The sequence below is a fragment of the Callorhinus ursinus genome, unplaced genomic scaffold (assembly GCF_003265705.2).
Source record: "Callorhinus ursinus isolate GAN/ISIS: 27379988/994484 unplaced genomic scaffold, GSC_fseal_2.0 scaffold7, whole genome shotgun sequence".
In the NCBI taxonomy this organism is placed as follows: domain Eukaryota; kingdom Metazoa; phylum Chordata; class Mammalia; order Carnivora; family Otariidae; genus Callorhinus; species Callorhinus ursinus.
In genome coordinates this window covers 10,953,477-10,979,624 of record NW_027397069.1, presented here as the reverse complement: position 1 = coordinate 10,979,624, position 26,148 = coordinate 10,953,477, and the positions used below count along the sequence as shown (strand labels likewise).

General features: G+C 40.7%; 1 protein-coding gene across 4 annotated transcripts; it reads right to left on the bottom strand.

The window, feature by feature from the left end:
• Positions 1-5,644: 5,644 nt before the first annotated feature.
• TGDS (TDP-glucose 4,6-dehydratase) lies at positions 5,645-24,619 on the bottom strand. 4 transcript variants are annotated; one of them, XM_025874679.2, is made up of 12 exons: positions 24,408-24,619; positions 22,143-22,209; positions 21,058-21,126; positions 19,804-19,894; positions 17,540-17,682; positions 16,307-16,405; positions 15,401-15,460; positions 14,139-14,182; positions 13,362-13,527; positions 11,736-11,794; positions 11,004-11,101; positions 5,645-7,480 (listed from the first exon to the last, which is right to left on the bottom strand). In XM_025874679.2, exons 1-12 carry the CDS (start codon positions 24,491-24,493, stop codon positions 7,452-7,454), a joined length of 1,011 nt encoding a protein of 336 aa, XP_025730464.1. In that variant the 5' UTR covers positions 24,494-24,619; the 3' UTR covers positions 5,645-7,451. The 4 variants fall into 4 exon arrangements, with proteins under 4 accessions (XP_025730464.1, XP_073750495.1, XP_073750496.1 ...); XM_073894394.1 differs by having other exon boundaries at positions 5,645-6,894; XM_073894395.1 differs by having other exon boundaries at positions 5,646-8,986; positions 24,408-24,618.
• Positions 24,620-26,148: the final 1,529 nt, after the last annotated feature.

Here is a 26,148-nt window from a genome sequence, read left to right as displayed (position 1 = left end):
CACCCCTGATCATCAATCTCTCCTCCTCTGCTGCCCAGCCTGCAGTTTAGAATAGTTTAGAAGTCCCTTTGGTGCTAGAAACAAAATAGAGCAGCTTCTGAAAACCCTTCTGGAAGAAAAACTAGATTGCCTCCTCTACTCTCTATTATTACCACACTCAGACTTCTGGCCCCCAAATGTGTGAGTTTTTCCCACACCAAGCAGTTTTTCGGATCTCTGTGGACACCAGCTGGGCGTCCAACAATGCAGTTCCATTGACACTATCCAACTGGAGTGGCCATCGGATCCTGCAGGATTCACTCCCGACTAGGGCTCAGTCTCACCAGACTGCCCGACTTCAGACACCCCTGGCAAGTCCAGTATGTTCCCTCTGCTTCTGACCAGTTGGCTCTAAATTGCAGGTTCCCATGACACCTTTGTGGGGCCTCATAATTTGTTAGCATAGCTCACAGAACTCAGGGCAACACTTGACTGACAATTGACCAGTTTATCATAAAGCATACAACCTAGGAACAGCCAGGTGGAAGAGATGGACAGGGCAAGATGTGGGATAAGGAGTGCAGAGCTCCCCACACCCACCCCGGGTGCACCCCCTCCCAGCACCTCCGAGAGCTCGCCAACCTGGCAGCTCAGCAAATCTCCTGGTTCAAGAGCTTTTTTTATAGAGCTTGATCTCCAGGCCCTTGGCCCCTTGCCCAGGTTGGCGGGCGGGGCTGAAAGAGCCCATTCCCTAATTACTTGATCTTTCTGGTGACCAGCCCTGTCCTGAGGTTATCTTGGGGCCCCAACCCTAAGTCACCTCATTAGTATGAACTCCCTTGTGATCTGAAGCTGCTCATTATGAATAACAAAGACACTCCTATCACTCAGGAAATTCCTAAGGTTTTAGGAACTGTGCCAAGAGCCTGGGACAAAGACCAGATATATATATATATATATTTTTAATTTTATTTTATTATGTTATGCTAACCACCATACATTACATCATTAGTTTTTGATGTAGTGTTCCATGATTCATTGTTTGCATATAACACCCAGTGCTCCATTCAATACCTGCCCCCTTTAATACCCATCACCAGGCTAACCCATCCTCCCCACCCCCCTCCCCCCTAGGCCAAATATATTTTTTAAAGACACCTTCCATGACCCTGCATCCTCTGTAGGGCTGGCCATTTCTTGACTTTTCTCAGCTCTTTGAAAAACTGGTCTAAATTTCATGTCTCCTATCTTTGATCCCTAATCACTACTCAATTTTTATTATCCAGAGGCTCTCCTTCCTCCCAGCACTCCACTAAAATGACAAGAAAATTTGCCGACACGTTGCCAAAACAGACACTGTTAAAAGTCTTTGCCTTGCTGAACTCCAGCCGGACCGCTGCTTATCATTCAATGTCGAACCCTTTGCTTCCTGTGGTATTACTTCCCCTGTTCTCTTCCCCTCCTCTGACTTTTTTCTTTTCTTTTCTTTTAAATAATCCCTTCTAAATGTTCTCCTTGGCTCCTCTGCCTACGACTTAGACCTTGGTGTTTCTCATGGCTTGTCTGTGAATCAGTGTTGCCCACCTGGCCATTCTGTGTGCCCTCCTTGGGAAGATATAATCCACTCTCAGGGCTTTAATAGCCATTTAACTCCTAAATATGTATCTGTAGATCTTGAACCCTGCCCACCAATTTGAGCTCTAGATCTATACGTTCGTTGGCCAGTTTGTTAGGTATCTCTGCTCGGGCACCCCACCGATCTCTACAGCTCAACATCTCCCCCAAATGTAATTTACCATTCTCTTAACAATTCAACATCCAAAACCTTAAAATACCACCCAAGTCAAGAAAGTGCTCCCCCCCAACCGCATAATCGATCACTTTTTTTTTTTTTTTTTTGATCTAAAGAGTTCTGCCGTCTGTCTCGACGCCACCTGTTCGCAGCACGGTGCTTTCAGCCTTATCATCACCAGTCTGATTTATTGCAACAGCTTCGTAACTCGGATCCCCGCGGGAGCTCAATCTTGCCAGAATTTCAAATTCATCTTCCATACTCTTGCCAGAATAAGCTATCAAAAACGTAATTCTGCAGTCAATAAAAATGGCAAAAGATCTCATAACATGTAAAAACATTCATGATATATTGCTTAGTGCAAAAAAAAGCAGACTCCAAAACAGTATGTCTCCATTATGATCCCATATTGGTTTTTTTTTTTAATGTGTATATATGCTCCAAGAAAGGAAGAATATACATCTAAATATTAACAGGGGTTATCTCCCAATGGTAGATCAAGGGTGATTTTCTTTTTTTATTGATTTAGTTTTCCAAGCTTTCTGCAATGAGCACACATTACTTTTCAAATCGGGAAAAAGCTTAGTCCCACAAATCTAACAATGTCAACTTCTTCCTTAAAATCTCAAGTGAGCTCTCTGTCGGCAGGATGAGGGCCAAGCACTTTTTCGGGGCACACAAGGCTTTCGAGGACCTGGCCCTGGCCCCTACATTCCCCTCTAGCTTCACTTCCCCTCTCACGTTGGAGAGCAGTGGGGCTCAAACATGGGGGTGCCCCAGCCAGAGTTTCAGATTCTTTACGTCTGAAAAGAAAAAAAGGTGGGGTCCAGGAACTGGCATTTGTAACAAGTGCTAGAGATGCTGTTGGTCTGGGGGACACATTTTTAAAAAACTATTATTGTGGCAAAATATACACAAGATACAATTTACCATCATTAACTACTTTTAAGCGTACAATTCAACGACATGAAGTGCATTCACAATGTTGGGTAGCCATGACTATTATGCACTTTCAGAACTTTTTCACCCTCCAAACAGAAACTCTGAGGCATTAAATTATTTCACCCCCATCTCCCCTTCCCCTTGCTCCTTGTAAACCTCTATTTTACCTTCTGTGTCTATGAATTTGTCTATTTGTAGGTACCTCGTATAAGTGAAATTCTACCATTCCATCATTTGTGTATACCACACCTTACTTGTTCACTCATCTAAAGATGTACATTTGGGTTGTTTCCACCTTCTGACTACTGTGAATAATGCTATGAGTGTTGGTGTGCAAGAATCCGTTTGAGCCCCTGCTTTCCACTCTTTCAGGCACGTACCTAGAAGGGGAACTGCTGGGTCATCTGGTAATTCGGTGTCTAACTTTTTGGGGACTTGCTATCCTGTCTTCCATGGTCGGTGCACCATTTTACATTCCCACCAGCAACGCACCAGGATTCCAGTTTCTCCGCATCCTTACCGATGTTTACTTACTTAGAATGTTTATTATTTATTATTTTCTGCTTTTTCAAATAATAGCCATCCTAAAAGGTATTAAGTGGTATCGCATTACAGTTTTTGATGTCGCTAATGGACTAGAGACACGTTGTGAGAACATCCGAGCTAGAGTACTACTGAGGACCTCTGTTCCAGGAACACACAATATCGTTCATGGCTTGGTGTTTCCACAGGGCTGGCCCGTCTGCCTGGGATCCTCCTTAGTTTCCTCTACTGACTGTGGTTCATCCTTTAAAACACAACACAACTCAAATGTCATCTGCAGAAAGTTTTCTCAGAACCTCTAGGTTGGGCTGGGGGAACCTCACAAAAGGCCCCCAGAGCACCAGGAGCCATGGAAGGTGGGCACAGGGCGGCGGGGGGTGGGGGGAGGGCAAGGCACTGGCCGAAAAGCAAGCGGTTTGGTTGGAAGTCTGTGCAGGGAGCTGATAAGCCCCAAGACCCCTTCCCCACAGCAAAGAGCCCAGCAGGGGCTATGGAGGTCTCACCACTTGCATTTCCCTTCAGGATGGAGCTTGCCATCCAGCTGCGGCGAGCGCAGTTAGCAGACAGCCTCTGTCTGTAGAGCCTCAGGATCCACCTCAGTCCTTTCAGCGCAGCCGCCAGCCCACGACTGAGCACAACGGGGCATCTGGCATTTCTGCCCAGTTCGAGACTTCTCTGCCAAGCCGTCTTTGCTCTGGAGCTTCCTGTGGAGTTGGCTGGGGTTTGTTTGGGCAGATCTACAACGCGGGCTGAGGCTCTCCCAGCCCACCCTTCCCCTCCCCTTCCTTTCTGCAGCTGTCTGACCTGCACTGCAGCCTGGGGATCCCTCCTGCCCAGATAAGCATCCTCCCTTGCACATCCTTCACAAGCATTCCCCCTCCTACTATCAACTGCTTGCACCCCTACCTCTGTCTCAGTCACCACTCCCCAGAGGATCCAACTGACACAGATGGTCCCAAGAGTTGGTGCAACAAAGCAGGTGGTAAGTTAGGTTTGTCTCCCTGGCTGGTCACGAGAATGCCATCCTGAGTGGGGCGTGGAGCACACGAGCAAGGTGGCAACCCCACTGCCAAAACTTGCAACAATTCAGGCATTCGAAAATTTCAGGGAGCAAGTCATATGAGGACCATGGAATTTGCTGGTGGTTCCTGAGTCACATGGATGCCCCACAGCGGGTGAAGAAAAGCTGAGGGCAGTTAACGAACAAGTGACAGTTAAGTGTGGGGGCCTTGTTTCTTAAAATAGGAGAACAGAAAAAAACCTAAGACCAAACTCAGAACTTTACAGTTAAAAAACTGAAGAGTCAAAATCTTTATGGGTATCCACCCAGATATTCCTATCCCGAGTGCCAGGGGCCCAGGTTTTTCCAAACAGCCTGAACTCCTCCTTTAGCAGAGATAGTAAATCAAAACAAAATCACGGGGCACCTGGGTGGCTCAGTCGGTTGAGCTTCCAACTCTTGATTTCGGGTCATGGGATGGAGCCCCACAGCAGGCTCTGCGCTCAGCTCGCAATCTGCTTGTCCCTCTCCCTCCTCCCACTTGCACTCTCTCTCTCTCTCTCTCTCTCTCTCTCAAATAAAATCTTTAAAAAGAAAAACCACAACGTGGAGGAGCCCATGAAGATGAGCACCACCCTAAAGGGTCGCAAGGACGCAGGGCCGGGTCCCCATCAAGTCACCATTTAATTCACCAATCTGGCTGGACGCTGGAGAACAGCCACAGGCAGTTGCCGGCTCCATCAAGTAGTGGCACCCCCGGCAGCAGTCGTGCCCCTGCGGCATCTCTTTTGCTAGAGCAGATTACAAGGTCCCTGGAACATGGTATCCAGCCATGGATCTGGTGAATGTATTCTTTTCTATCTCAATCAGAAAAGAACATCAGAGGGCGCCTGGGTGGCTCAGTTGGTTAAGAGGCTGCCTTGGGCTCAGGTCATGATCCTGGAGTCCTGGGATGGAGTCCCGCATCGGACTCCCTGCTCAGCGGGGAGTCTGCTTCTCCCTCTGCCCCTCCCCCCTCTCATGCGCGCTCTCTATCTCTCTCTCTCTCTCTCATTCTCACTCTCTCAAATAAATAAATAAAATCTTTAAAAAAAAAAAAAGAACATCAGAAACCAGGTGCATTCACGGTTTTGCCCCAGGGCTATGTTACTGGTTCTGCTCTATGAAGAGACTTGAGTCTTCTGACCATCATGCAGAATGTCACATTGAGGGGCGCCTGGGGGGCTCAGTCGTTAGGCATCTGCCTTTGGCTCAGGTCATAATCCTGGGGTCCTGGGATCGAGCCCCGCATCGGGCTCCCTGCTCCGAGGGAAGCCTGCTTCTCCCTCTCCCACTCCCCCTGCTTGTGTTCCCTCTCTCGCTGTGTCTCTCTGTCAAATAAATAAATAAAATCTTAAAAAAAAAAAAAGAATGTCACGTTGATCTATTAAACTGATGGCATCATGCTGATCAGGCAGAATTAGCAGGAGGGGTTAGAACACAGCTGGCTTTGGTAATGCACATGCAGCCTAGAAGGTGGAAGATAAACCCCATGAAGATTCAGGACTTGCCATTTCAGTAAATTCTTAGGAGTCCAGTGATGAAAATCAAATTGCTGCCTCTTATACCCCCTTCCACAGAGAAGGAAGTGTAGTGGCTGGGAGGCCTCTATGGATTCTGGAGGCAACACATTCCACACGTAGGAATAATGTTCCAGCCCATAAACGGAGTGACACAGAGGCTGTCTGGGGCAGGGAGAGGGCCCTGCAGCAGGGCCAAGCTGGGGGGCAAGTATCCCTGCCACTTGGGCCATATGCTCTGGCAGGCCCTGTGGTAGTGGGGGTGTCAGTCAGACACAGATGCAGCATAGATTTTATGGGGAGCCCCAGTGGGAGAATCACAATACAAGTACCTAGGGTTCTGGGGGGAACAGTGGAGAATTTTATGATTTTAGAAAACAGCTCCTGGCAGGTTACTGGACAGAATGCTTGACATCAAGTGACCATGTTTCCAGAACTGTCCATTACATGCTGGGTTCTTTTGGACTCAGTTATGGACTGAATTGAGTTCTCCCTCCTCCCCAATTCATATGTTGGAGTCCTAACTTCTAATACCTCAGAATGTGACTGCATTTGGAAATAACGTTGTTAAAGAGAAAATTAAATTCAAATGAGGTCTGGGGGGTGGGGCTAATCCAATCCAATCCTAATCACTGGGGTGAGCAGTGTCCTTATAAGAAGAGTGAATTTAGACACAGACATGAGCATGCATAGAGAGATGACCACATGAAGACAGGGTGAGGGTGGCTATCCACAAGCCAAGCAGAGGCTCCAGAAGAAACCATCCCTGCCAACAACTTGATCTCAGACATCCAGTCTCCAGAAGTACAAGAAAATAAATTTGTTGTTTAAGCCACCTGCTCTGTGGTATTTTGTTATGGCAGCCCTAAGGAACTCAGGCACCCAACTAGCCATAAAGTCAGGTGGGCCCAGTAGCAGTCCATGGTAAGATGAAAATGGCCCATTGGGATTGAGTCTGTGTGGAATCAGAGGGCACCAGTAAGCTGCAGGAGCAGGTAGGCTAGACTCTCATGTCACCAGCTTGGTTCTACCTCTCTCAGCTTATACCTGCAGCCACGTGGAAGGGCCCGTACAACCCACTGAAAAAGAGAAAAAAATCCAATGTTCTAGATCAGTTGGCTTGTAATGTACAAGCCACAAATAGATGGGGGCTGCATTAAAACCACACAGGGGTGACTTTAAAAGAATGTGCAAAGGAGAAATCTGTCAAATGGCAGAGGTTTGAGCAGTGTACTTGCTCCTGCACTTTGTACAGAAGTGACCTGAGGTGAGAAATATATGAATGCATAGGCAGCGGTGAATGGCCTGGTTAGCCACTTTGGAAACTTGGAAGGAAAAAGACTAGAGATGCAGAGATAAGAAGCAGGCTTGGAGGTGTGTGAATGGCCACATGGGGTTGGCTGGGGAGTGTGAAGATCCAGGTGTCACACTTTGATGCCCACTAGAAAGCAACCACCATGCAAGAGGCACTTAACTATCAGGTAGACAAGATGAGTAGGTTAATTGACTTTGGCTAGCCTTCACCATCAACTACCCCAGAACTGCCACAGTGGGCATTGGAATGGACTCACCATAGATGTAGAGATGGAACCTACTCTTGGGCCCCCAGGACGGACTCTCACTTACCAAGGCCAATCTAGCTGCTGCCACTGCCACACACCCAACCTGCTGGCAACAGACAAAGGCTGAGCTCCCAATAGGACACTATTCCTTGAAGAAACCAAACAGTTACTTGGTGGCAAGTTAACTCTATCAAGCACTTTCTAACCTGAAAGGGCCAGTGGTCTATTCTCACGATACTTTTTCTGTATGGATTTGCCCTTCCTGCCTGCAAAGCCTTAGGCAGCACCATCATCCTGCCCAATCTTGCTTCTTCTTTTATCATTATAGGTAACATTATAGGTGTTAAATTTGAGCATGTTTCTGCACATTCCCTTCAAATTGGCTTCTTTCACTTAATAATAGGCAGGTAAGCTTCCTCTGGGTCCTTTCATGGCTTGACAGTTCATATAATTTGGATGCACCAGTTTATTTATCCATTTACCTCCTGAAGGACATCTGGGTTGCTCCCAAGTTTGGACAACGACAAATAAAGTTAATGTAAACATCTGCAGGTTTTTGTGCGGACATAAGTTTCAACTCCTTTGGGTAAATGCCAAGGGGTGCAATTGCTGGATCACATGGTAAGGGTATGTTTAGTTTTGTAAGAAAACTTCCAAACCGTCTTCCAAAGTGGTTGTACCATTTTGCATTCCCACCAGCAATTTACGAGAGTTCCTGTTGCTCCACATCCTTATCAGCATTTGGTGTTGTCACTGTTCCAGATTTTGGCCATTCTAATAGGTATCTAATTTTTGTTTTAATCTGTACTTCTCTGATGATATAGAACATTCATTTTTTTTACACTTCTTGCATAAAGGTTTTTTTAAACTGGTTTATCATTATGTTCCTAATGCTTGCCAAGGTCATCTCCTGAGACTAGATAAATGATAAAGGTTAAGCTATACTGAGTATGTTGAAATCTGAAATAAAAGTGTACACAAAAATATGTGCAAAAAAAAGTGACAGAGAGAAAGTGTTCTTATTTTGTCATCTACCCTCAACGACCAAAGTTCACCAAAGACCATTTGCTTTCAGTTGGTCCCATTTTCTACCTATAACTTCCTTGCCTCTCTAAGTTCTCACCTCCACGCCCTTGTGCCCGTTCCCCGCTCCATTTCTTCTAGCTACCAGCCACCCCCAAGAAGCACTTTCTTTCCTACACAACTAGGACCAGGGGGCATCGCTTCGGTCACTCTCACTCTCAGCCCTCTGCTCCCTCTGCCCCTCCTGACTCCGACTATGCCCACCTCTGGATCAATCTACTTTTACACATCTCAGAATTCTGGAACTACAATGTTCAACTTCAGCTTGTGTTTCACTCCTGCTTGGCAAATCCTCTTACTAACTTTGGATCCGCTTATTCTTTTCTTGATCTCTACCTCCTCAAGGCCCTTACTCCACTCTTACCCCCTCCTTTAACCACTTCCGAGTTAATGACCTTGCTACCCACTCCACAGAGGAAACAAGCCATCATTCATGCACTGAAGCCAGAAAGCTGGGCGGTCTTGGACTCCTTTCCCTTTCTCAATGCAATATCCAGTCAGTTGCTTTTTCAAGTCATCATAAAGTCTTTAGGAGACAGAGGAATTAAAAATATTTAATCAAGTAATATAAAATTTTTTCTACAGCAAAATAAAAACCTACCTTACTAAAAATAAAGCCACATTCTACATTAAATACATTAAAATATTGATACTTTTATAAATAAAATAATTTTAAATGGTAAATACATGATAAAATTTCTCTCATACAGTTATATATAGTTCAACAACTGATTTCAAAAATATAAAAACTACATCTTTCTTTTAAAAAACATTTAACTTAATTTTACAAAATTATCAAAAGTTAAAAAGTGCTAAATACTCGTCCATTGTTCCCATTTTAAAACAATTATAGCACATCAGGTCTTTAAAAAAAGATGAATGAGGGCATATGGCTCATCCTATACTGCCTAAAAATGAAAACTTGAGACTTTCTGGGCAGTGGGAAAGGCTGGGAAGCTGAGTTCAGTGCCAGCCAAGGCTGTCATCCACGCAGAGCTGTTCCCCATCCTGGTTCTCAGAACCACGAGATTCCTCCTTCCTGGCCACCCCCCTTCTACAGAGAGGTCTTCCTAGGCCTACTGGTTCCAAACTTTCAGGAAAAAAGGTTTCTGAAAGAATCTTGATATTTAAATCATATGGCAATACTAAAACAATTCTAAAGATTGAGGCATTTTGCATTTGAATTTTATGCAAAAGTCACAAATCTAATTCCATCTGAAGAGGACACTTCATCTGGTCACTTGGTTTCATATCACTTGTCAAGGTAGGATAATTTCTCCAAAAACTGTCCTTTCTATACAAACGGTGGTTGTACTGGAAAGGGTTCTAATGCCTTTTCTGCATTCTTCCAATTGTGAAAATTCTCTCTGTACCAGTCAACTGGTAGGAAAAAAACAAAAGACAAAAATAAAAAATAAAACACTAAACACCAGTTAACCAATATTTACTGGGTTCTTGCTAAGTAAGAAAAATCCTGCCCATCAGCTACTCAGCTAATTTTACTTAGATTCTTAATTTAAGTAAGAATCAGTCTTGCCAAAGGGATACCTCATGAAGAAAACAATTTGATTCTGAACTAACCAATGTCATTGATCACAAGATGTTTTAATAGCTGAAAACTTACATTTAAAAATCAATTATTGTTTTCTTTTTAACTTCAAAAGTCCTTCAGTACTGAATTTGCTGGTGTAAGTGCTTAAGACATTCTGATTTTAAGAAATTCAGGACAGAGGTAAGTCATTTGCACTGGTTTTAAAGTTACAGAAAAAAATGCAATGTTTTGTTCATGTACATGCAGCAACACTGCATTACAGGCATAATGAGATGATGTGATCTTCCTTCTGGTAATATGTAAAATTAGTTTATGTGACTATACTACCAGTAAAGTGTTTTTTTAGTTAAAAAATGATAAATTATCTTTGAATTTGCTTTTAAAAACTCAACACATCTACTCTGTGTCAAGCTCTAAATGAATACTTCTTTTCTACATGTGTGTATCTTTTCTCATAAATACATTATTAAACAAAACTTTAACATATATATACAGATTTTATATATGCTCATTTTAATGGCTATTTCTGCACATACTAAATTTTGTTCTAATATAAAAAGACTTAAGACACTCAAAGACTGCAACTGTCAATATCTCATAAAATCTAAGATACCACTGACCTCAAAATGGACCGTTATTTTACATATTACCAAGAAAGAAAGGAAGATGGAATAATAAGACACTTGTGACATTAAAACTCACACCTTTAAGGATGTGAAAAAAGTGAAAAGTTTGCACCTGAGAATCAATGAACTAGGTTTCTGACAAATGCTGATAAGACACAGGAAGCCTAAGCAGAAGTCAGGGTGTGAAATTCAAGATGCTTAGGAGATATGTTCCTGGTGCTGGAAATATATGAGATGTAATAACTTGAAAATGATGCATCACGACATTCTACTGAATTTATAGTGTTCTAAAAGTAAATTACGTTCCCTTTAAATTTTTCTGAATCTCCTCTCCCCCCCACCAAAAGGATCAATGCATAACATACTTGTTTTCTTTATTCCTTCCTTCCAAGGCACTTTGGGTCTCCATCCTAAGCCATGTATTTTTTCTGACTTCATTGGATATCTCATGTCATTGGTAGGTCTCGGAAAACAAAACAGATTTAAAATGACATTGTGGATATATATTTACAAATTTAATACTAAGAGAACTAATGTGTGTCCATGAATCTTTACCATAACTCAATTTTTTTCTTAAAAAATTCTCCTTGATGACACTTAGAGAAAATTTGTAAAATAAAGTACATATTAAAAAAAAACAAACCATCTGTAATCCCAGAGACCTAACCCTCTCCGTGGCTCCTCCTTTTCTGCTTTCAGCCATGATCTGGGTATGAATGCAGTGCCTCATACCTAAATGTTTGATGAATGAATAAATAAATCCACATAAATGTATTAGGGCTTTTATGTTCTATACCCTGGGTACTTTATATACATTATAATAAAACCTTAAAATATTTCTGTTAACAAGACATCATTATCCCTATTTCACACCTGAGGAGATGTCAGCCTTGGAAGAGGTCAGTAACTTTCTTTAGTCACACAGCTAGTAGGCAATAATGTTACACTTTATTCTTTTGACACATAATTAGGAAAAAGTATTTAGCAAAAAACTCAAGAGCAATAATACTAGTTTCTGGTTAAGTCCATATATTTTAGAATTGTATAAGTATCTAAGATTTCACAACCTTTCCCCAATGTTTCAACTTGTAACTCACCTATCATTAACATAATCCACCCAGTTTTCCATTTCGGACTCTGAACTGGTCTCTTTGATCTGTCAAAATGGAGAAGGCTTTTGAGTCAAAGTTACAAAATAAGATCAGAGAATAACAAAGGATTCAATAGCTGATTAAAAAGACAAGAAAAACAACCCCTTCGGGGTGCCTCAGTGATGCACTCAGTTAAGCATCTAACTCTTGATTTCGGCTCAAGTCATGATCTCAGGGTGGTGAGACCGAGCCCCACGGAGTCAGCTTGAAGATTCTCTCTCCCTCTCCTCTACCCTCCCCCTGCCCATGCACACACACACACTCTCTCTCTCAAATAAATAAATAAATCTTTACAAAAGAAAAGAAAAATAACCCCTTCAAAGTGGAGGAGACAGCTAAAATGAAGAGCATTTTAGTAACACTTTCCATGTTTTATAACCCACATTCCATCTGAAGCTCACACGGAATACACTGCATAAACTAGGGGAGAAAATTAATTTTTTTGACTCTTGGTTATTATTCAGTATGATATTGTAATTTATAATAAGAAGTATATATTTGGTCTTTATCCAAGTTCCTAAACCCTTGGAATTTCCTAAGTGATGAGAGATGAAAGTGTCTTTTGCTATTCATAACAAGCCCCTTTTAAGCACACCAGAGTTTATGTTAATGAGTGAATTTTGGAAAGCCCCTAAGGATGGGGCTGGTTGCCAAGGGAACCAACCCTGTCCTCAGAGGGCTGGAGGCTGAATTCATAGCGAGTGGTCAATGATTTAACCAATCATGACTACTTAATGAAGTCTCCATAAAAAAACAAAACAAGGGGGTTTGAAGAACATCTGAGCTGCTGAAAACATGCAGGTACTGGGAGGGTGGCAAGCCCAGAGAGTGCATGATCAATCCACGCTCCTCTCTCATACCTCGCCCCAGGCATCTCCTCCATCTGGCTGTTCCTGAGTTCTATCCTTTGCAATGAGCCAGTGAGTCACTCCGGCTAAACACCTCTGCTGTATTACCAGTGGTCAGAAGCACAGGTGACAACCAGGTTTTGTGGTTGGTGCATGAAGCAGGGGATCATCCTGGAGGACTAAGCCCTTAGCCTATGGGATCTGAAGCCATCTCCAGGCAGATAATGTCAGAATTGAGTTAAATAATAGGTCACCCAGCTTGTCTCTGAGAATTTCTTGGTATGAAAAACCCACGTTTGGAGTACAAAGTATTCTGAGAGCAGTGTAAAGGAAAAGTATTTCAGTACACCAAGTCTCCCTTTCTACTGAATCCTGAGACTGAGAATTAATGTTCACTAATGCATACATACACTCCTAACTATAATTACTTACACATCATCGATCCTTAAGATTAGCACACACAGTTTTGTATTTCTGACGCTGAGGTATTTGTTATAATGAATATCTACATTGAATGTGTTAGATTTTTATTTTCCTGAAAAGCTGTTATAAATGAATGACAGAACTTCCAGTAATGACATATCTCCATGTACTTTTGATTTTTTTACTCACTCACTTTCCATTTGAGTAAATTGTAAATTGCTGATTTGGACTAAATGAGTGATTACTGCCACTAATTTAGTGACAATTCTGAAAACACTACCCTTTTACAATATATACATACCAGTTGTATTAGTTCTTTGGCAAGCTGGAGAACTGACATTTCAAAATTGGTTCCGATGTTGTAAATTTCACCGGGTTTCCCCTTCTTGAGGACAGTGAGAAATGCTTCTACTACATCAGTCGCATAAAGGAAATTTCTTGTTTGAAGCCCTGATCCATGAATGCAGCTAAAAATATTAAATGAAACGGATCATAAAGTATAAAAAGTAAGCTCTCCCAAACCAGGGTAACACAACTCCAAAGAAGCCAATTCCCATGGGGAGCCTAGAAATCTTTTACTGAAAACACAAATTCTCATGACTTTTCTAAATTTTATCCGTAATTTTTAAATGACCACCGAACCTCCTACAGCACTCAGAGGAGAAGTAGCAAACATATAAATGACCCCTGAGAAAGAAGTTATCAATTTTCTACCTTAAATTCATCTTGAAGAAATATGTATAGCTCTGTGAATTAGATAAATCCTTTGGGAAAGTAAAATTATATAAAGACTGATGTCAGATCTTAATGCAATAATTCAAAGTTCTAGGATACATTATTTAAGAATTGGAATTATAAAAAAAATTAAAATTATCTAAGTAAATTATAAAAATGAGTAACAGATTGTAATTATTTAAAGAACCATCATCACATTGATTGTAGAAGGAATTCATAAATTTGTTGAAACATTCCATTCTATGGCCTTCAGCGCAAGACTATGATTTTCAAGAAAGTCTGTCACTGAATACTATCCACATACCAGAAAAACATATGGGTACAAAGGTAAATAATAACATACCATTTCCTGTTGTGTTGTAGTAAAGATATAAATTTTGGAATAACCTAAAAGAATATTTAAATATCATTTCAGACATTGGAAACTCACTCATTAATATGAATCTAACTCATCTTAAGATTAATAGATTATGATTATTAAGAAATATACATAGAGGTAAATTCTAATTCTTATCAGTTCAAGAAAAAAGCTATTGTAATTTTGATAAGTGAAAGAACTCTAAAATAGCTTCCTATTTCACAAAAACAAGATATCTGCTGGACAAATATAAAGACAAAATGATACAAATAGTGTAAAAATTCAGAAAAAGTCTTCATGAACAGTTTGGTCTCATCACAAAAGCTCACCTTTGATTTCATAAGGGCAGGAATCATATCTTATTTATTGCTTTGCATACAGCACCTATTCAATCAGTGCTTGTGAAATTAATAAGAAGTAAATTCCAGTGCCATTGACCTCAAAGAAAAGTCATGTTAAACAGGGTGAGATATATTATTAAACTTACAATGCACTTCTGAAAGATACTCCCCAAATTAAGCAAAGTAGATATTAAGACCAAGAGATCATGACATGGCCCCTTTCTTTGGCCAAAGAGATAAATGCAACGAGTTGGAAAGTGAAAAACCCTATCTCCAAATTTTTAGCTACAGAAAGCAATGGTTACTTCAATTAGGCTTAATGATACAGAACCAACTGCACAGTTGGTTCAACCTTTTAACTACATTTTTTCATTCACTAGTTTTACTACTTTCTGGAAGACGTTCAGGCCAGCAACAGTGAAGAGGAGAGGAGTGAAGAGGAGCTGGGAAACAGTGAGTCAGCTGACGGGAAGACAAATTTCTGTACAAGCTTCCCGCAGGACTCTCTAACTAGCTCTCAAATTTCTAGATTGCAAACCAGGAAGGAGTCTTCAGCAACATGACAGAATGCTCTATAGTGCTTCAGAATCGTGAAGAGCACCAGGCATTTCCACATTATCATCTCACTGGATCCTTCAAAAATCCCTTCTCAGTATTTTCATTATCCCCCAATTCAAAGATGATGCTCCAAGGGCCTAAGGTCACGCCAGCTGGTGTCAGGTTGAGACGTGAACTCAGGTCTTCAGATTCTAAAACTGATGAGATTTGCATGTGTGGCCTATACAGTGCTTAAAATTACGTACAATTACAGCAGAAATTATTCCAGACAAATAACTGAAGAGAGATTATCGTAAATAATGAGAAGCTACAATCACTAAAAACACACCATGGATTCACAAAATGTACCTTTTCTGGATACTGATGTGGTCCATAAACATTACTGCTTCGCGTGATGACGGCTGGAAACTTTAAAAAGTAGTCAATGTTAATGCAATAAGAGGTTCAACTGTAATGATTTTCTGAAGATAAGCAGTCCTAAAAGATGGGCACCTGCAGCTAAGTAACTCCACGCACCTTAAGGACAGAAGCGAAGGGATTTTTTTCTGATGTAAGGTTCCTGAAAATATGGGAGAGGATAGGATTCAGAGAAAGGCAGAGCCTCCTAAAAGGAAAAGGAATATTTTCTTTCCTGGGACAAGAGCCGGATGAATATAGATGGGGGCAGGTTAGTTAGGTTTGATAGCAGGAAATCAAGGGAATGTCTACCCGATGATTTCAGAGACTGCGTCTTGGACCTTAGGTTTGGTTAGATGTGAAACTTCACATTGTCTTTCCCTGATGCACCAACCCTTACAAATAAAAAGAGCTACTACAAGAGGGAAAAGGGCCAGTGCTATGGAACACAAAAGGCAAGAAAATGTCAACTCCCATTCACGAGGAGCCAGAGAGGTGAACCATGCAGAGACGAGCATGTGGCAGGTCACAGAATCTGCCCCCCTCTGTCCTCCACCTGGAGGAGTCTGGGAATCAGGATATTCCAAGAGGGCTTTTCCCTATACCTGTAATACTCCACATACCACTGAAGTAGAAAACATATACATCAATTATTCCTTCAAGTGGTGAACTGAACAAGAAGTAGGTCCTACTTTGTGCACACAATATAGGAAATAAGTATTTTAAACTCCTTAATATATAAACTCCTCAATCTATGTCTTCAACTCTAAAAATGGAATGTGGCTAATGCTAACTTGGGGTTGTTATCACCTAAGTCAAAAGAAAAATGATTCAAGAGTTTCTGAAATCAGTTCTTACTTTGTATCGTTCCCAGTATGACTGTACAAAACACTCAGCAGCTGCTTTAGATGATGCATAAGGATTTGTAGGTTGTTTGGGTGAAGATTCATCAAATTCCTAATTTTAAAAAGATGCATTAAAAAATACACCTATTATGCATAGTTTCTAAGTAGAAAAATCAGAAAACATATTATAAACCTGAAATGTTAATTACTACATGTTAAAAGACATTTACTGAACCCCAACTATGTCCCTGGCATTTTTCTAAGCATTTTTTATAGAACAGCATTCACAACAACCCTATAAGGCAGGCAGAGAACAGCAAGTGCAAAGGTCCTGGGACAGAACTGTGTCCAAAGGAACTTCAAGGAAGTTGATGTTAGAGAAGAGAAACAGGAGATGAAGCTGGAGAGCTAGAGGGAGGCCAGAACATGTAGAACCTTGAAGGCCAGTGTCACAATACGAATAGGTTTTGAGCAGAGTAATGTCATGATCTGACTTATATTTTAAAAATCATTCTGGCTATTGTTGTCAGATCTGATGTAGGATGACAAAGGTACAGGAAGAAAAAAGTCTACCTCATAAATATTGCAATGAGAATTGAGAATAACTGCTTCTCACAGGTGGGACTGGATATTGAGGAGAAGTGGGCTGGGTCTGCTTTTTTCATTATAAGTTTTTTCAAACTGCTTGATTTTTTTTTTTCACCATGTATGTGTTTTGGTAAAAATATAAAACAGAATGAGGTCACTCGTTGAAAACAATGATGATAAAAAATATAGATGAGAAAAGAGACATCTTCTGCATAAAAAGTATAATATGTACAAATGATTAAAAAGGGAGAACAGATTCTAGTTTCTACAGTAATTTCACATTCACTCCTTGACATTCCATTGTTTCCCAAGTGGAGGAGAAAGGTGAGCAGACACTAAGCTGCAACCTATTTACCTATGCCTGGCCCGTGGGAATGACATTCATCACGTATGGACTGAGACAGAAAGGTGGGATGTGCTGGTCTCTTGTAAAATATTGACAGTCAAATTACATATCAGTTTGTATTGAGATGAGGTGGTTGTTGCCATTTCAGGTAGCATTCTCTGATTTGAACAGAAGACACAAAGGAATAACATTTTGGAGAGTCCCACAGTGTGTATAATGAGGGGATGAGAAAAGCCCACAAAAGGTTTTAATAAGACAGACTGCATTATGGTCCATGGCAAGTAGGGTGAAACATACCATTTCTGAGCTTACCTTATCAAGACTGCCTCCGTATACTTCATCTGTGCTCACGTAAATAAACTTCTCCACTCTGGCTTCATGAGCAGCACTTACCAAAACATGAGTGCCATAGACATTAACATATGTAAACTCAAAGGCGCGTACAAATGAAAGATCTAAAAAAAGAGAAAAAGCTAGAACAATTTCATCCAAAGGACAAAACAAATACCCAACAGTAGACTTAGGTTTAAGGAAAGCTCTATTCACTTCTCTTCATTCACCACAACTGCAATAGTTTAAAAAAATAACAAAAACACATTGCTACCTATGATTGCTTTAAGCCTAAATTATGAAGTACATGAAAATTCTTAGAACCTCGAAAACTATCACTGCTAAATTTGCAGGAAACACTTTTTTCTTATTCTAAAAAGAAAAAAAATGATACATCTAAATTTAAAATGTTCTTAAATTTAAAACTTGAAACTTCTAGTTTCTACTAATAGATGGCAAGGCTTTTCAGATCAATCTGTTATTGCTGAAAACACAATAAACGCTGGATAAATTATTTTTAAAATAAATTTACTTTGAAGAATAGGTTCTCTATAATCTGGGAATGAGGAGAACTTTACTAAAAATGGCTCACAATCCAGAAACAAAAGGAAAAAAAAACCTGATCAGTTTGACTATGTAAAAGCTCTTGCGTAGAAAAAACAAACAACCAGAAAATCCATAAACAAAGTAAAAAGACAAATGACAAACTGGGACAAATATTTGAACTTATCAGAAACAAAGGGCTAATATATTCAATCTATAAAGAAGTTATAAAAAATAAAAAGGAACAACCCTCCTGGATAGGAGACATAAACAAATAGTTTAGACAAGAAATACAAAGGTCCTTAAGCTTAAGATGCTCAACCTCAATTACAATAAGGAAAATCCAAAATGAAAACTCATACATACCACTTCTTACCTATCAGACTGGCAAAAAATTTAAAAATTTGACAATACCTTCTGTTGGTGAGGCTATGGGGGAAGATACTTTATACCTTAGGAGTAAGAATACAATGTGTTTCAACCCCTAGGGAAGGAAATTTCTCAATATCTAGGCAAATTACATATGCTTTTATCCCTTAACCCTGGTTACCGGGCTGAACTGTGTTCCCCCAAATTCATGATAGAGCCCTAACCCCAAGTACCTCAGGATGTGCCTATATTTGGAGATGGGGCCTCTAAAGAGGTGATTGAATAAAAATAAGGCCATTCAGGTCCCTCGTCCAACATGACTGGTATGCTTCAAAGAAGAAATTTTGACACAAAAAGAAACACTAGGGATGCGCAGGGGGAGACTGTGTGAGGATACAGTGAGAAAGTGGCCATTTGCAAGCCAAGGAGAGAAGACTGAGGAGAAGCCGGCCCTGCTGGCGCTTGGACTTCCAGCCTCCGGAAAGGTAAGAACTAAGTTTCTGTTGTTTAAGCCCCCAATCTGTGGTATTTTGTTATGGCGGCCCTAGCAAACTAATCTACCCTAAATTCCTCCTTCTAGGAACCCCTACCCAACATCAATTGACAAATATACACAGGCACGAAGCCATCCACTGCAGTACTTACTATTTAAACAGCAAAATGTAGGAAACAAACACAAATGTGGTACATCTATGCAATGGAGTATATGAAAATAAAAAGGAATGAGGAATATCTCTATATTCTGTTATAATCTCCTAAATATACTGTGGAGAAGACCAAGGGAGATTATAATTTTAAAATCAGGTACTAAGGCAGTAATATACTACCAATGAGGATTCAGCAACATTCTATCTTTTGTTTAGGTGATGGCTATATGGGTATTCGTATCATCACTACTCATTTAGCTTTACTTCTAAATTCTTCTGAATGTATGGTATATTGCACAATATAAAATGGTAGACAATTAGAAGATATCTCAGATGCACGAAACAGTATGGATTTTAATATAATGTTCAACCGTGTATACACAAGACCCAGCTTTAAAAAAAAAAAAATTAAAAGTACAGTTGAAGGCCCATCTCCCCAGAAGTAATCACTATATTGAATTTAGTTAAACTCAAAGTTTTAAGATAGCATTCAAGGTTATATTTCAACCTACACGAATAAAAGTGCCCAGAAAAGCACCCAGTTTTCCTGGTAGGGCATGGCATGTGCTCTTTCAAAGACATATTAAGCCCCTACTTGTTTGACTTCAATACTGGACTTTGATTTAGGCTAATTAGTCACTGGGAAAAAAAATGCCCTTCATAACTGTAACATAAAACAATGCTTACCTACATGTGTTTGTGCAGCAAAATGTAGTACTATATCTATTTTTTCTGTTTCAAAAAGCAGTTTCACAAAGTGAGAATTACATATGTCACCCTATATGAAAAGCAAACAGGAAAAAGCAAAATTTCATTCAGGCCTCCCATTGGTAATAACTATTTCACCACATGAACCCAAACATTGATAAGAAAAAAATTAATCCCCCACCACCACCACCCTGCTTTAACAGAGAATATCTTGAAAATCCAAGCAAGGGGTCAAGTAAGTATAGTAATGATGTATTTCTCCAGCATCCTAGGATATAAGATATTCAATTCAAGATACTTTTTTGCAAATGTGTCTAAAACAGTATTTTATCAAACACCAACTACGACTAAGAACCATGCTAGCTTTTTCCCATAACATTCTTGCCAACCTCATGTTAACAGGAAACTTTTAAAACATATTTTTAAAGTTTGAGGTAACCATTATTGCAATATATTTAAAGTTAAGTGTAACAATTACAATGACATTTTAAAAAATGTGTTTCACCACAACTAAGTGAACTTATGAGTACTTTTGATTTTATATGTACATTTAATTATTCTAAAAATATGTATTCTCAACAATTCTTTGGTGACTGAAAGAAACACTTTCATATAGAAGAGTAGAATTATAAAATGTTTGCTCAGTATATTCTTTATAATTTGTGGTGAAAAAGAGAGTTTATAGATTATCCTTTTTAAAGAAAAACATAAATCATGAGTTAAATAGTTTCATCTGACATTAAAATTTCCCTTTGCAACTTAATGACCTGGCTCTCTGGTTTATACTTTGGACTCTTCTAAGAGTGCCTAGTAAGACTCAGCCTTCCAGAGCCAATCAATCCACCCTCATAGAAGAAGATCACCCCATGGGCTGTATGTTGGGCTTTTTGGCTGTTGCCTGGCCTGAGTAACAGTCCCCTTTATACGAATCTCTTTAAATCCCAGCAAGGTCTCATTAAGGCTAGTGAGGACCTAAAAATCATAAACCATGTAAGTTCAATCACCTCCCCATAGATCTGCCAAGGCACCAAATATCACATGCAGCTTTATAGTGGTATTCATCTAAAATCAGTATTCTCTATAGCACATGGTACTTCTGGAAATCAAAAGGTCTTTAATAAGCATGCTTTCCAAGCCCACATTACACAAGCTTGCGAAGTAGAAAGATAGAATGTCTGAATGGCTAAAGAGACACACCATAATAATTATGTAATTATAAGAAAAGTTTCATACCTGTATAAATTTGTAGTTTTGTTTATTAGAAATGGTTTCAAGATTCTTCAAGCTTGCACAGTAATCCAGCTTAAAACAAGTAAGTGAGGGAGAGGGAGAAAACAACACAAAAAGTGGTAATAGTTTTTCCTATAAAATATTCTAAAGACTGTAGATGTTCTGATCATAATATAAAAACATGTCTTCTTAAAGTGTTTGTTCTTTGTGTTTTTAGAAGAAGTCTCCGATATCTTAAAAAGTAAAAAACAAAAACCATGCCATTTTGTTACCTTTTCAAAATACAAAAAAAATTACTTTTTAGAAACCCCTCCTTTAAAAAATTTTTCTGCCCAGATTTGCCCCCAGCCACCAGAAAAACTTACCATTTCTTACTGCAAAGGAATTAGTACTTGAAAACAATTACACCCGTGTTATGCATATTGTAACTCATTACACTGTTTCCTGAGTTAATTGTTGGTAAATCCCCATACAAAGGGGGAAAAAAATTACTGCCCCTGATAAGTAAGGCAGGCAAAAATTGTTAAGACCTACAGATTATTCTGTCTATAGATTTTTACTATTACATTTTATGAAACTAAGGTAACTAATTGCATCTTGTGTGTAAAGTCAAAAATCCAGTGATTATCAATCATGGCTTTCAGACTCTACAGGGAGACTTCAATTATTACAGAAAAATCCTCAAAGCTAAATTAGTTTTAATTTAAGAAGTAAATGTGTAATTTTCCAGGAGGTGGCAGTTATAATAAAATAATAAATTATAAGTTATAATAAAATTATAAAATCAAATAATGAGAGTATCCCAACTCTGGAAAAAGGTTAATAATCACAAGATTACATTAAATATTTAGGTTGAAGATTTTCTTTTGGTAAAAATACTGCACTTAAAACCTTCACTTTATGGGCTATCGTAATGAAAAACTTTTAAAAGACTAAGATTAAATACAGCATGATCACATGACTATGTAGGCCCCTAAGTTGTTAAAATGACTAAATAAAAAATTAAAATATCAGCGTGATAAGATTCTAATACTTTTAAAAAATGTACATAAGTGTCAGTGCATGAAGCTCATTTTTATAAAACTCACCTTGTCTAGATTTATGATCATATAGTTTGGATAATCTTCTACTAAAGAGACAATCACATGTGATGCGCTTTAAGAAAAAAGTATATTGTGTTAGTAGAAAACAACCTTTTCCTTAAATTCCTCACATTTCTTAAATGTTACCATAACCTGTTGAGTATTAGCAAACATTCAAAGATACCTTTAAGTTTCTGCAAAATAACAGAAATAACATAACGACACTGAATACACTCCTTCCCCACCCCCCACTTTTCACTAACTTTCTCAACAGTATCAATAATCGGTATTGATATATCGATATCCCTTTGCACCGTGGAGAAAAGAGAATTTACTGGTCCTAGGTATAAGGAAAAAAATAGTTTAGCCAAATGATTTTGTCCATGTGCTTTGAGTGTGGGAGTGAAGCAGGATAAATACAATGGGTGGAGGTCAGTACAGATAGATTGAAACTATAACATACCTTTTAAGACACTGTAGGTATAACTATGCAAAACTTAAGTTAGTATGAGCATGGGAGTTGTCTATGTTCACAGTAACCCTACTGCAATTGCTATCTCTTGGTACAAGAATTTGCTGGTATAAACTAGAATCCTCTGGGAGGTTCTAGATTAAACCTCGGTTTCCAAGGCTAATAATGGCTGAGGCCATCCTTAGAAAGCCATAGTGGCTCCTGGGTTTCCGAGGACCTGAAGTGGAACCAGAGACATCTGTCAATGAGATGAGCCACCAGATTTTCTCATAGACACAAAAACACTGGGCTCCCACGAACAAGGACAGCCCTTGACCAAATTATGAACTCAAGAGTTTGTACTTGACAGCCCTTTCACATCATTTTCTAGAACTTGCCCTTTGGGGACCAGCACTCTCACACAACTAGAACTTGCCCTCCGGGGACCGGCACTCTCACACAAGGACCAACCTTTTATGCCCATGCCCCTCTTCTCATTAGATAAACCCTGCCTGTCTGATACCCTCCTCCAAGTTATTGTCAGATTTGAAGAGGCGATTTAATGGGGGAGGTGATTCCCATGTTCCTCTTCCACTAGACATTGGGAGTTTTCTGTTGGTACCTATGCATTTGTCCATTCAATAACTACTGAAGACCTTTGTAAAATAAGCCAGGCATTTTTATAGATGGTGAGTGATCCCGTTGACATTCTCGAGCGGGGATGCAGACAATAAGCAAGTAAACACTAATACACAAAATAACTTCAGACTTCAGGTAGTGATTAGTGAGTTGGGAAAGGGCCTATTTTAGATGGGATGGCCAGGTAATGCCTGTCCCACGAGGTGATATGTAAGTAACCATCCGAACTGAGAGATGCAAGCACTCTAACCAAAGGGGAAGCAAGTGCAAAGGCCTCAAGACAGGAGGAGAGGAATGGGCCTCATGTATTCCAGGAACTCCAAAAAGATTAAGTGTGGCAGGTACAGAAAAGCAAAGAGGCAGAAAGGCAGATCAGGTTGGAAAAGTAGGGCCTGGACACTTGAGTCTTCTAGATATGCTAAAGAGTATGGATTGTATTCTAAGTTTGACAGGAACCACTGGGGTAAAACTCTATGCACTTAACTTACTTAATAAACACTGACTTCTCTGTGCAGAACAGACTTTAAGGGAACAAGAGGGGAGGCAGTATGACCAATCAGGAAGCTACAGTAGTAATCCAGGCAGAAGACAGTAATGTGGACTAGAAGAGGAGGGGGGAGGGGAGAGAAGTGTTCGCTTCAGAAGCAGTGAAAGAGGACTCACTGATTGCATGTGGGTGTGAGAAAGAGGCATCACACATCTCATCCAGGTCAAAGCACCAAAAGAGGGTTTTTTGTTTGTTTGTTTGTTTGTTTGTTTTTAAGCCCGCTGAATAAATGAATGTCCTACTATAATCCAAAACTTGTTTCTTGGCGCTTATACGTACAAGGCCTTTCTGTGTACGGAGGGGGCGGGATGGAGGCTGGGGCAGTTGGTGAGAGGCTTACTGCAATGTGGGGGCACTCAGAAGAGTGTCAGGTGCATCCCGGGCCAGGTGAGAAGTCAGACAGAACCACAGCACTTTGGCTTTGGTTGGGAGGCATCTTAAAGAAGTCGCAGTTTCAAAGGAACCACGTCTTCGCGGACCGGGAGAGGGGGAAGAAGGTAGGGGGATCCTGTTCGTGCGTTAAGACACCCCCCCGCCCCCAAGCTGGTTCCAAGTTGCCAAGAGCAAGCAGAAGCTCAGGAAGAGATTGGGGTTTCTGGGGAGCCACTACTCGGCCAGCGGCGCCGTTACCTACATGAAACCAGCACCCCCGGTCACCAGGAGCCGCTTCGCAAAGCTGCTGGGAGGACCCAAGGGCTCCGTCCGGCCTGCAGCTGACATCTCCCAGCTCAGCAGTGCCTGGCAGCGTAAAGCGCTAGATCTGTACACCGCAGGTAACTTCCACCGCGACTTTCGGCGACGCGTCCCGCTGCCCGGCCACGTCAGTAGGGCAGGCGGCAGCAGCTTCCGGAGCCTGGCCGATTTATCCCCGCCCACTTGCGGGCTGGGCGGGGTCCCTGGGTGCGCGGGTGGCGCAGCGCTACTGCGCAGCCGCATCTCTTCTCTGCCCAAACCTGGCCCGTTAGGCGTGGTAAGAGGGGTGGCTGGGAAGTGGGGTCTGGAACGTTTTTGTGTCAGGTGACACCAGTATAAAATCGGGCTTTACTTAATACGCAGATGATCAGAGTTATGAATGATTACCTTCTTTTCGTCCTTGTACTGCTAAAGCATTTCCACAGATTGCTCACCAGTTGAGCTAACACCAGAAGTTCTCTGCTTGCAAAGTGTGGAAATGGGAGGTTGCAATGGCAAAATGCCTTCTGCTTTGTTGTTAATATTATTACCGACAATGCATGCTGCTGGCAATCATGGTGAAGATGTCCCTAGATCCTACCCTTAACTATTCTCGCTCGTACTCACTCTGCCCCAGCCTGCCTGCCACTCCTTGTTTCTCCTTGAATTTGCCAGGCCTACTACTTTCCTCAGGCCTGGATGCCCTTTCCCCAGATGTCTGCCTAGTTTTTACCCTTACTTCTTTTTTCCCCCAAGATTTTATTTATTTATTTGACGGTGAGAGAGGGAACACAAGCAGGGGGGCGTGGGAGAGAGAGGGAGAAGCCGGCTTCCCGTGGAGCAGGGAGCCTGATGTGGGGTTCGATCCCAGGAACCTGGGATCATGACCTGAGCCAAGGGCAGATGCTTAACGACTGAGCCACCCAGGTGCCCCTACCCTTACTTCTTCAGTTCTCAGATTGAGGGTCAGTCACCCTTGTAGAGAGTCCTTCCTTGACCACCCCAATTAAAATAGCAAGCTCTACCCCAGCCCGGCCTAACAACGTTATCCTTCTTTTTTCTCCATAGCAGTCATCAACATTTATGTTGAATTACTCATTGGTACTGGCTAGAAGGGGTAGGGGCTTTGTTTTGTTTCCTGCTATAATCCCAAGGCCGTGGGACCAGGCCTGGCACAGAATAAATGATCAGTTAATGTTGAATGGATAAATAAATATCTTGGGGGTATTTTTCTTTTTTCATATAATGTTTGGCAAAGTATAAGAAGAATGAGAATACCCAGTATATGTGGAAACGTCATTTGTTACAACCTTTTTCGGGGGCAAAATGGTAACACATAGGAAAAGGTCAAATGCACATAACCTATGTGCCCAAATTCCATGATGTATAATATAGATAATTGCAGAAAAACACAAATATGTTCACCGATACACTGCTTATATGTAATAATGAAAAACTGCATACAATCTAATAATAGTCTCACTTCTTAAATACAATGGATCTGCAAGTGCTACAGGCTCAGAGAGGAGAACTTGGGAGTGTTCAGCGAACTGACAGTGGCTCGGTAAGGATGGAGCCAAAAAGTCGAGATGGAAATTTGAGAGACTCGAAAGCTATATTCTAAAGAGTTTTACTTGTGTACTACAGGTGATCAAAAACCTTTGAAGGAAGTGATGCAGTCAAATTTCGTTTCCTATAGCTTT

Excerpts from the sequence above, each read along its gene's own strand:
- TGDS (XM_025874675.2), bottom strand. The coding sequence starts at position 24,493 with ATGTCAGCTGCAGGCCGGACGGAGCCCTTGGGTCCTCCCAGCAGCTTT. Across the intron at positions 16,406-17,539 it reads ACGGAGGCAGTCTTGATAAG|GAATTTGATGAATCTTCACC; the intron begins GTAAGCTCAGAA and ends TTTTAAAATTAG. Across the intron at positions 11,795-13,361 it reads CCAAAGAACTAATACAACTG|ATCAAAGAGACCAGTTCAGA; the intron begins GTATGTATATAT and ends CCATTTTGACAG.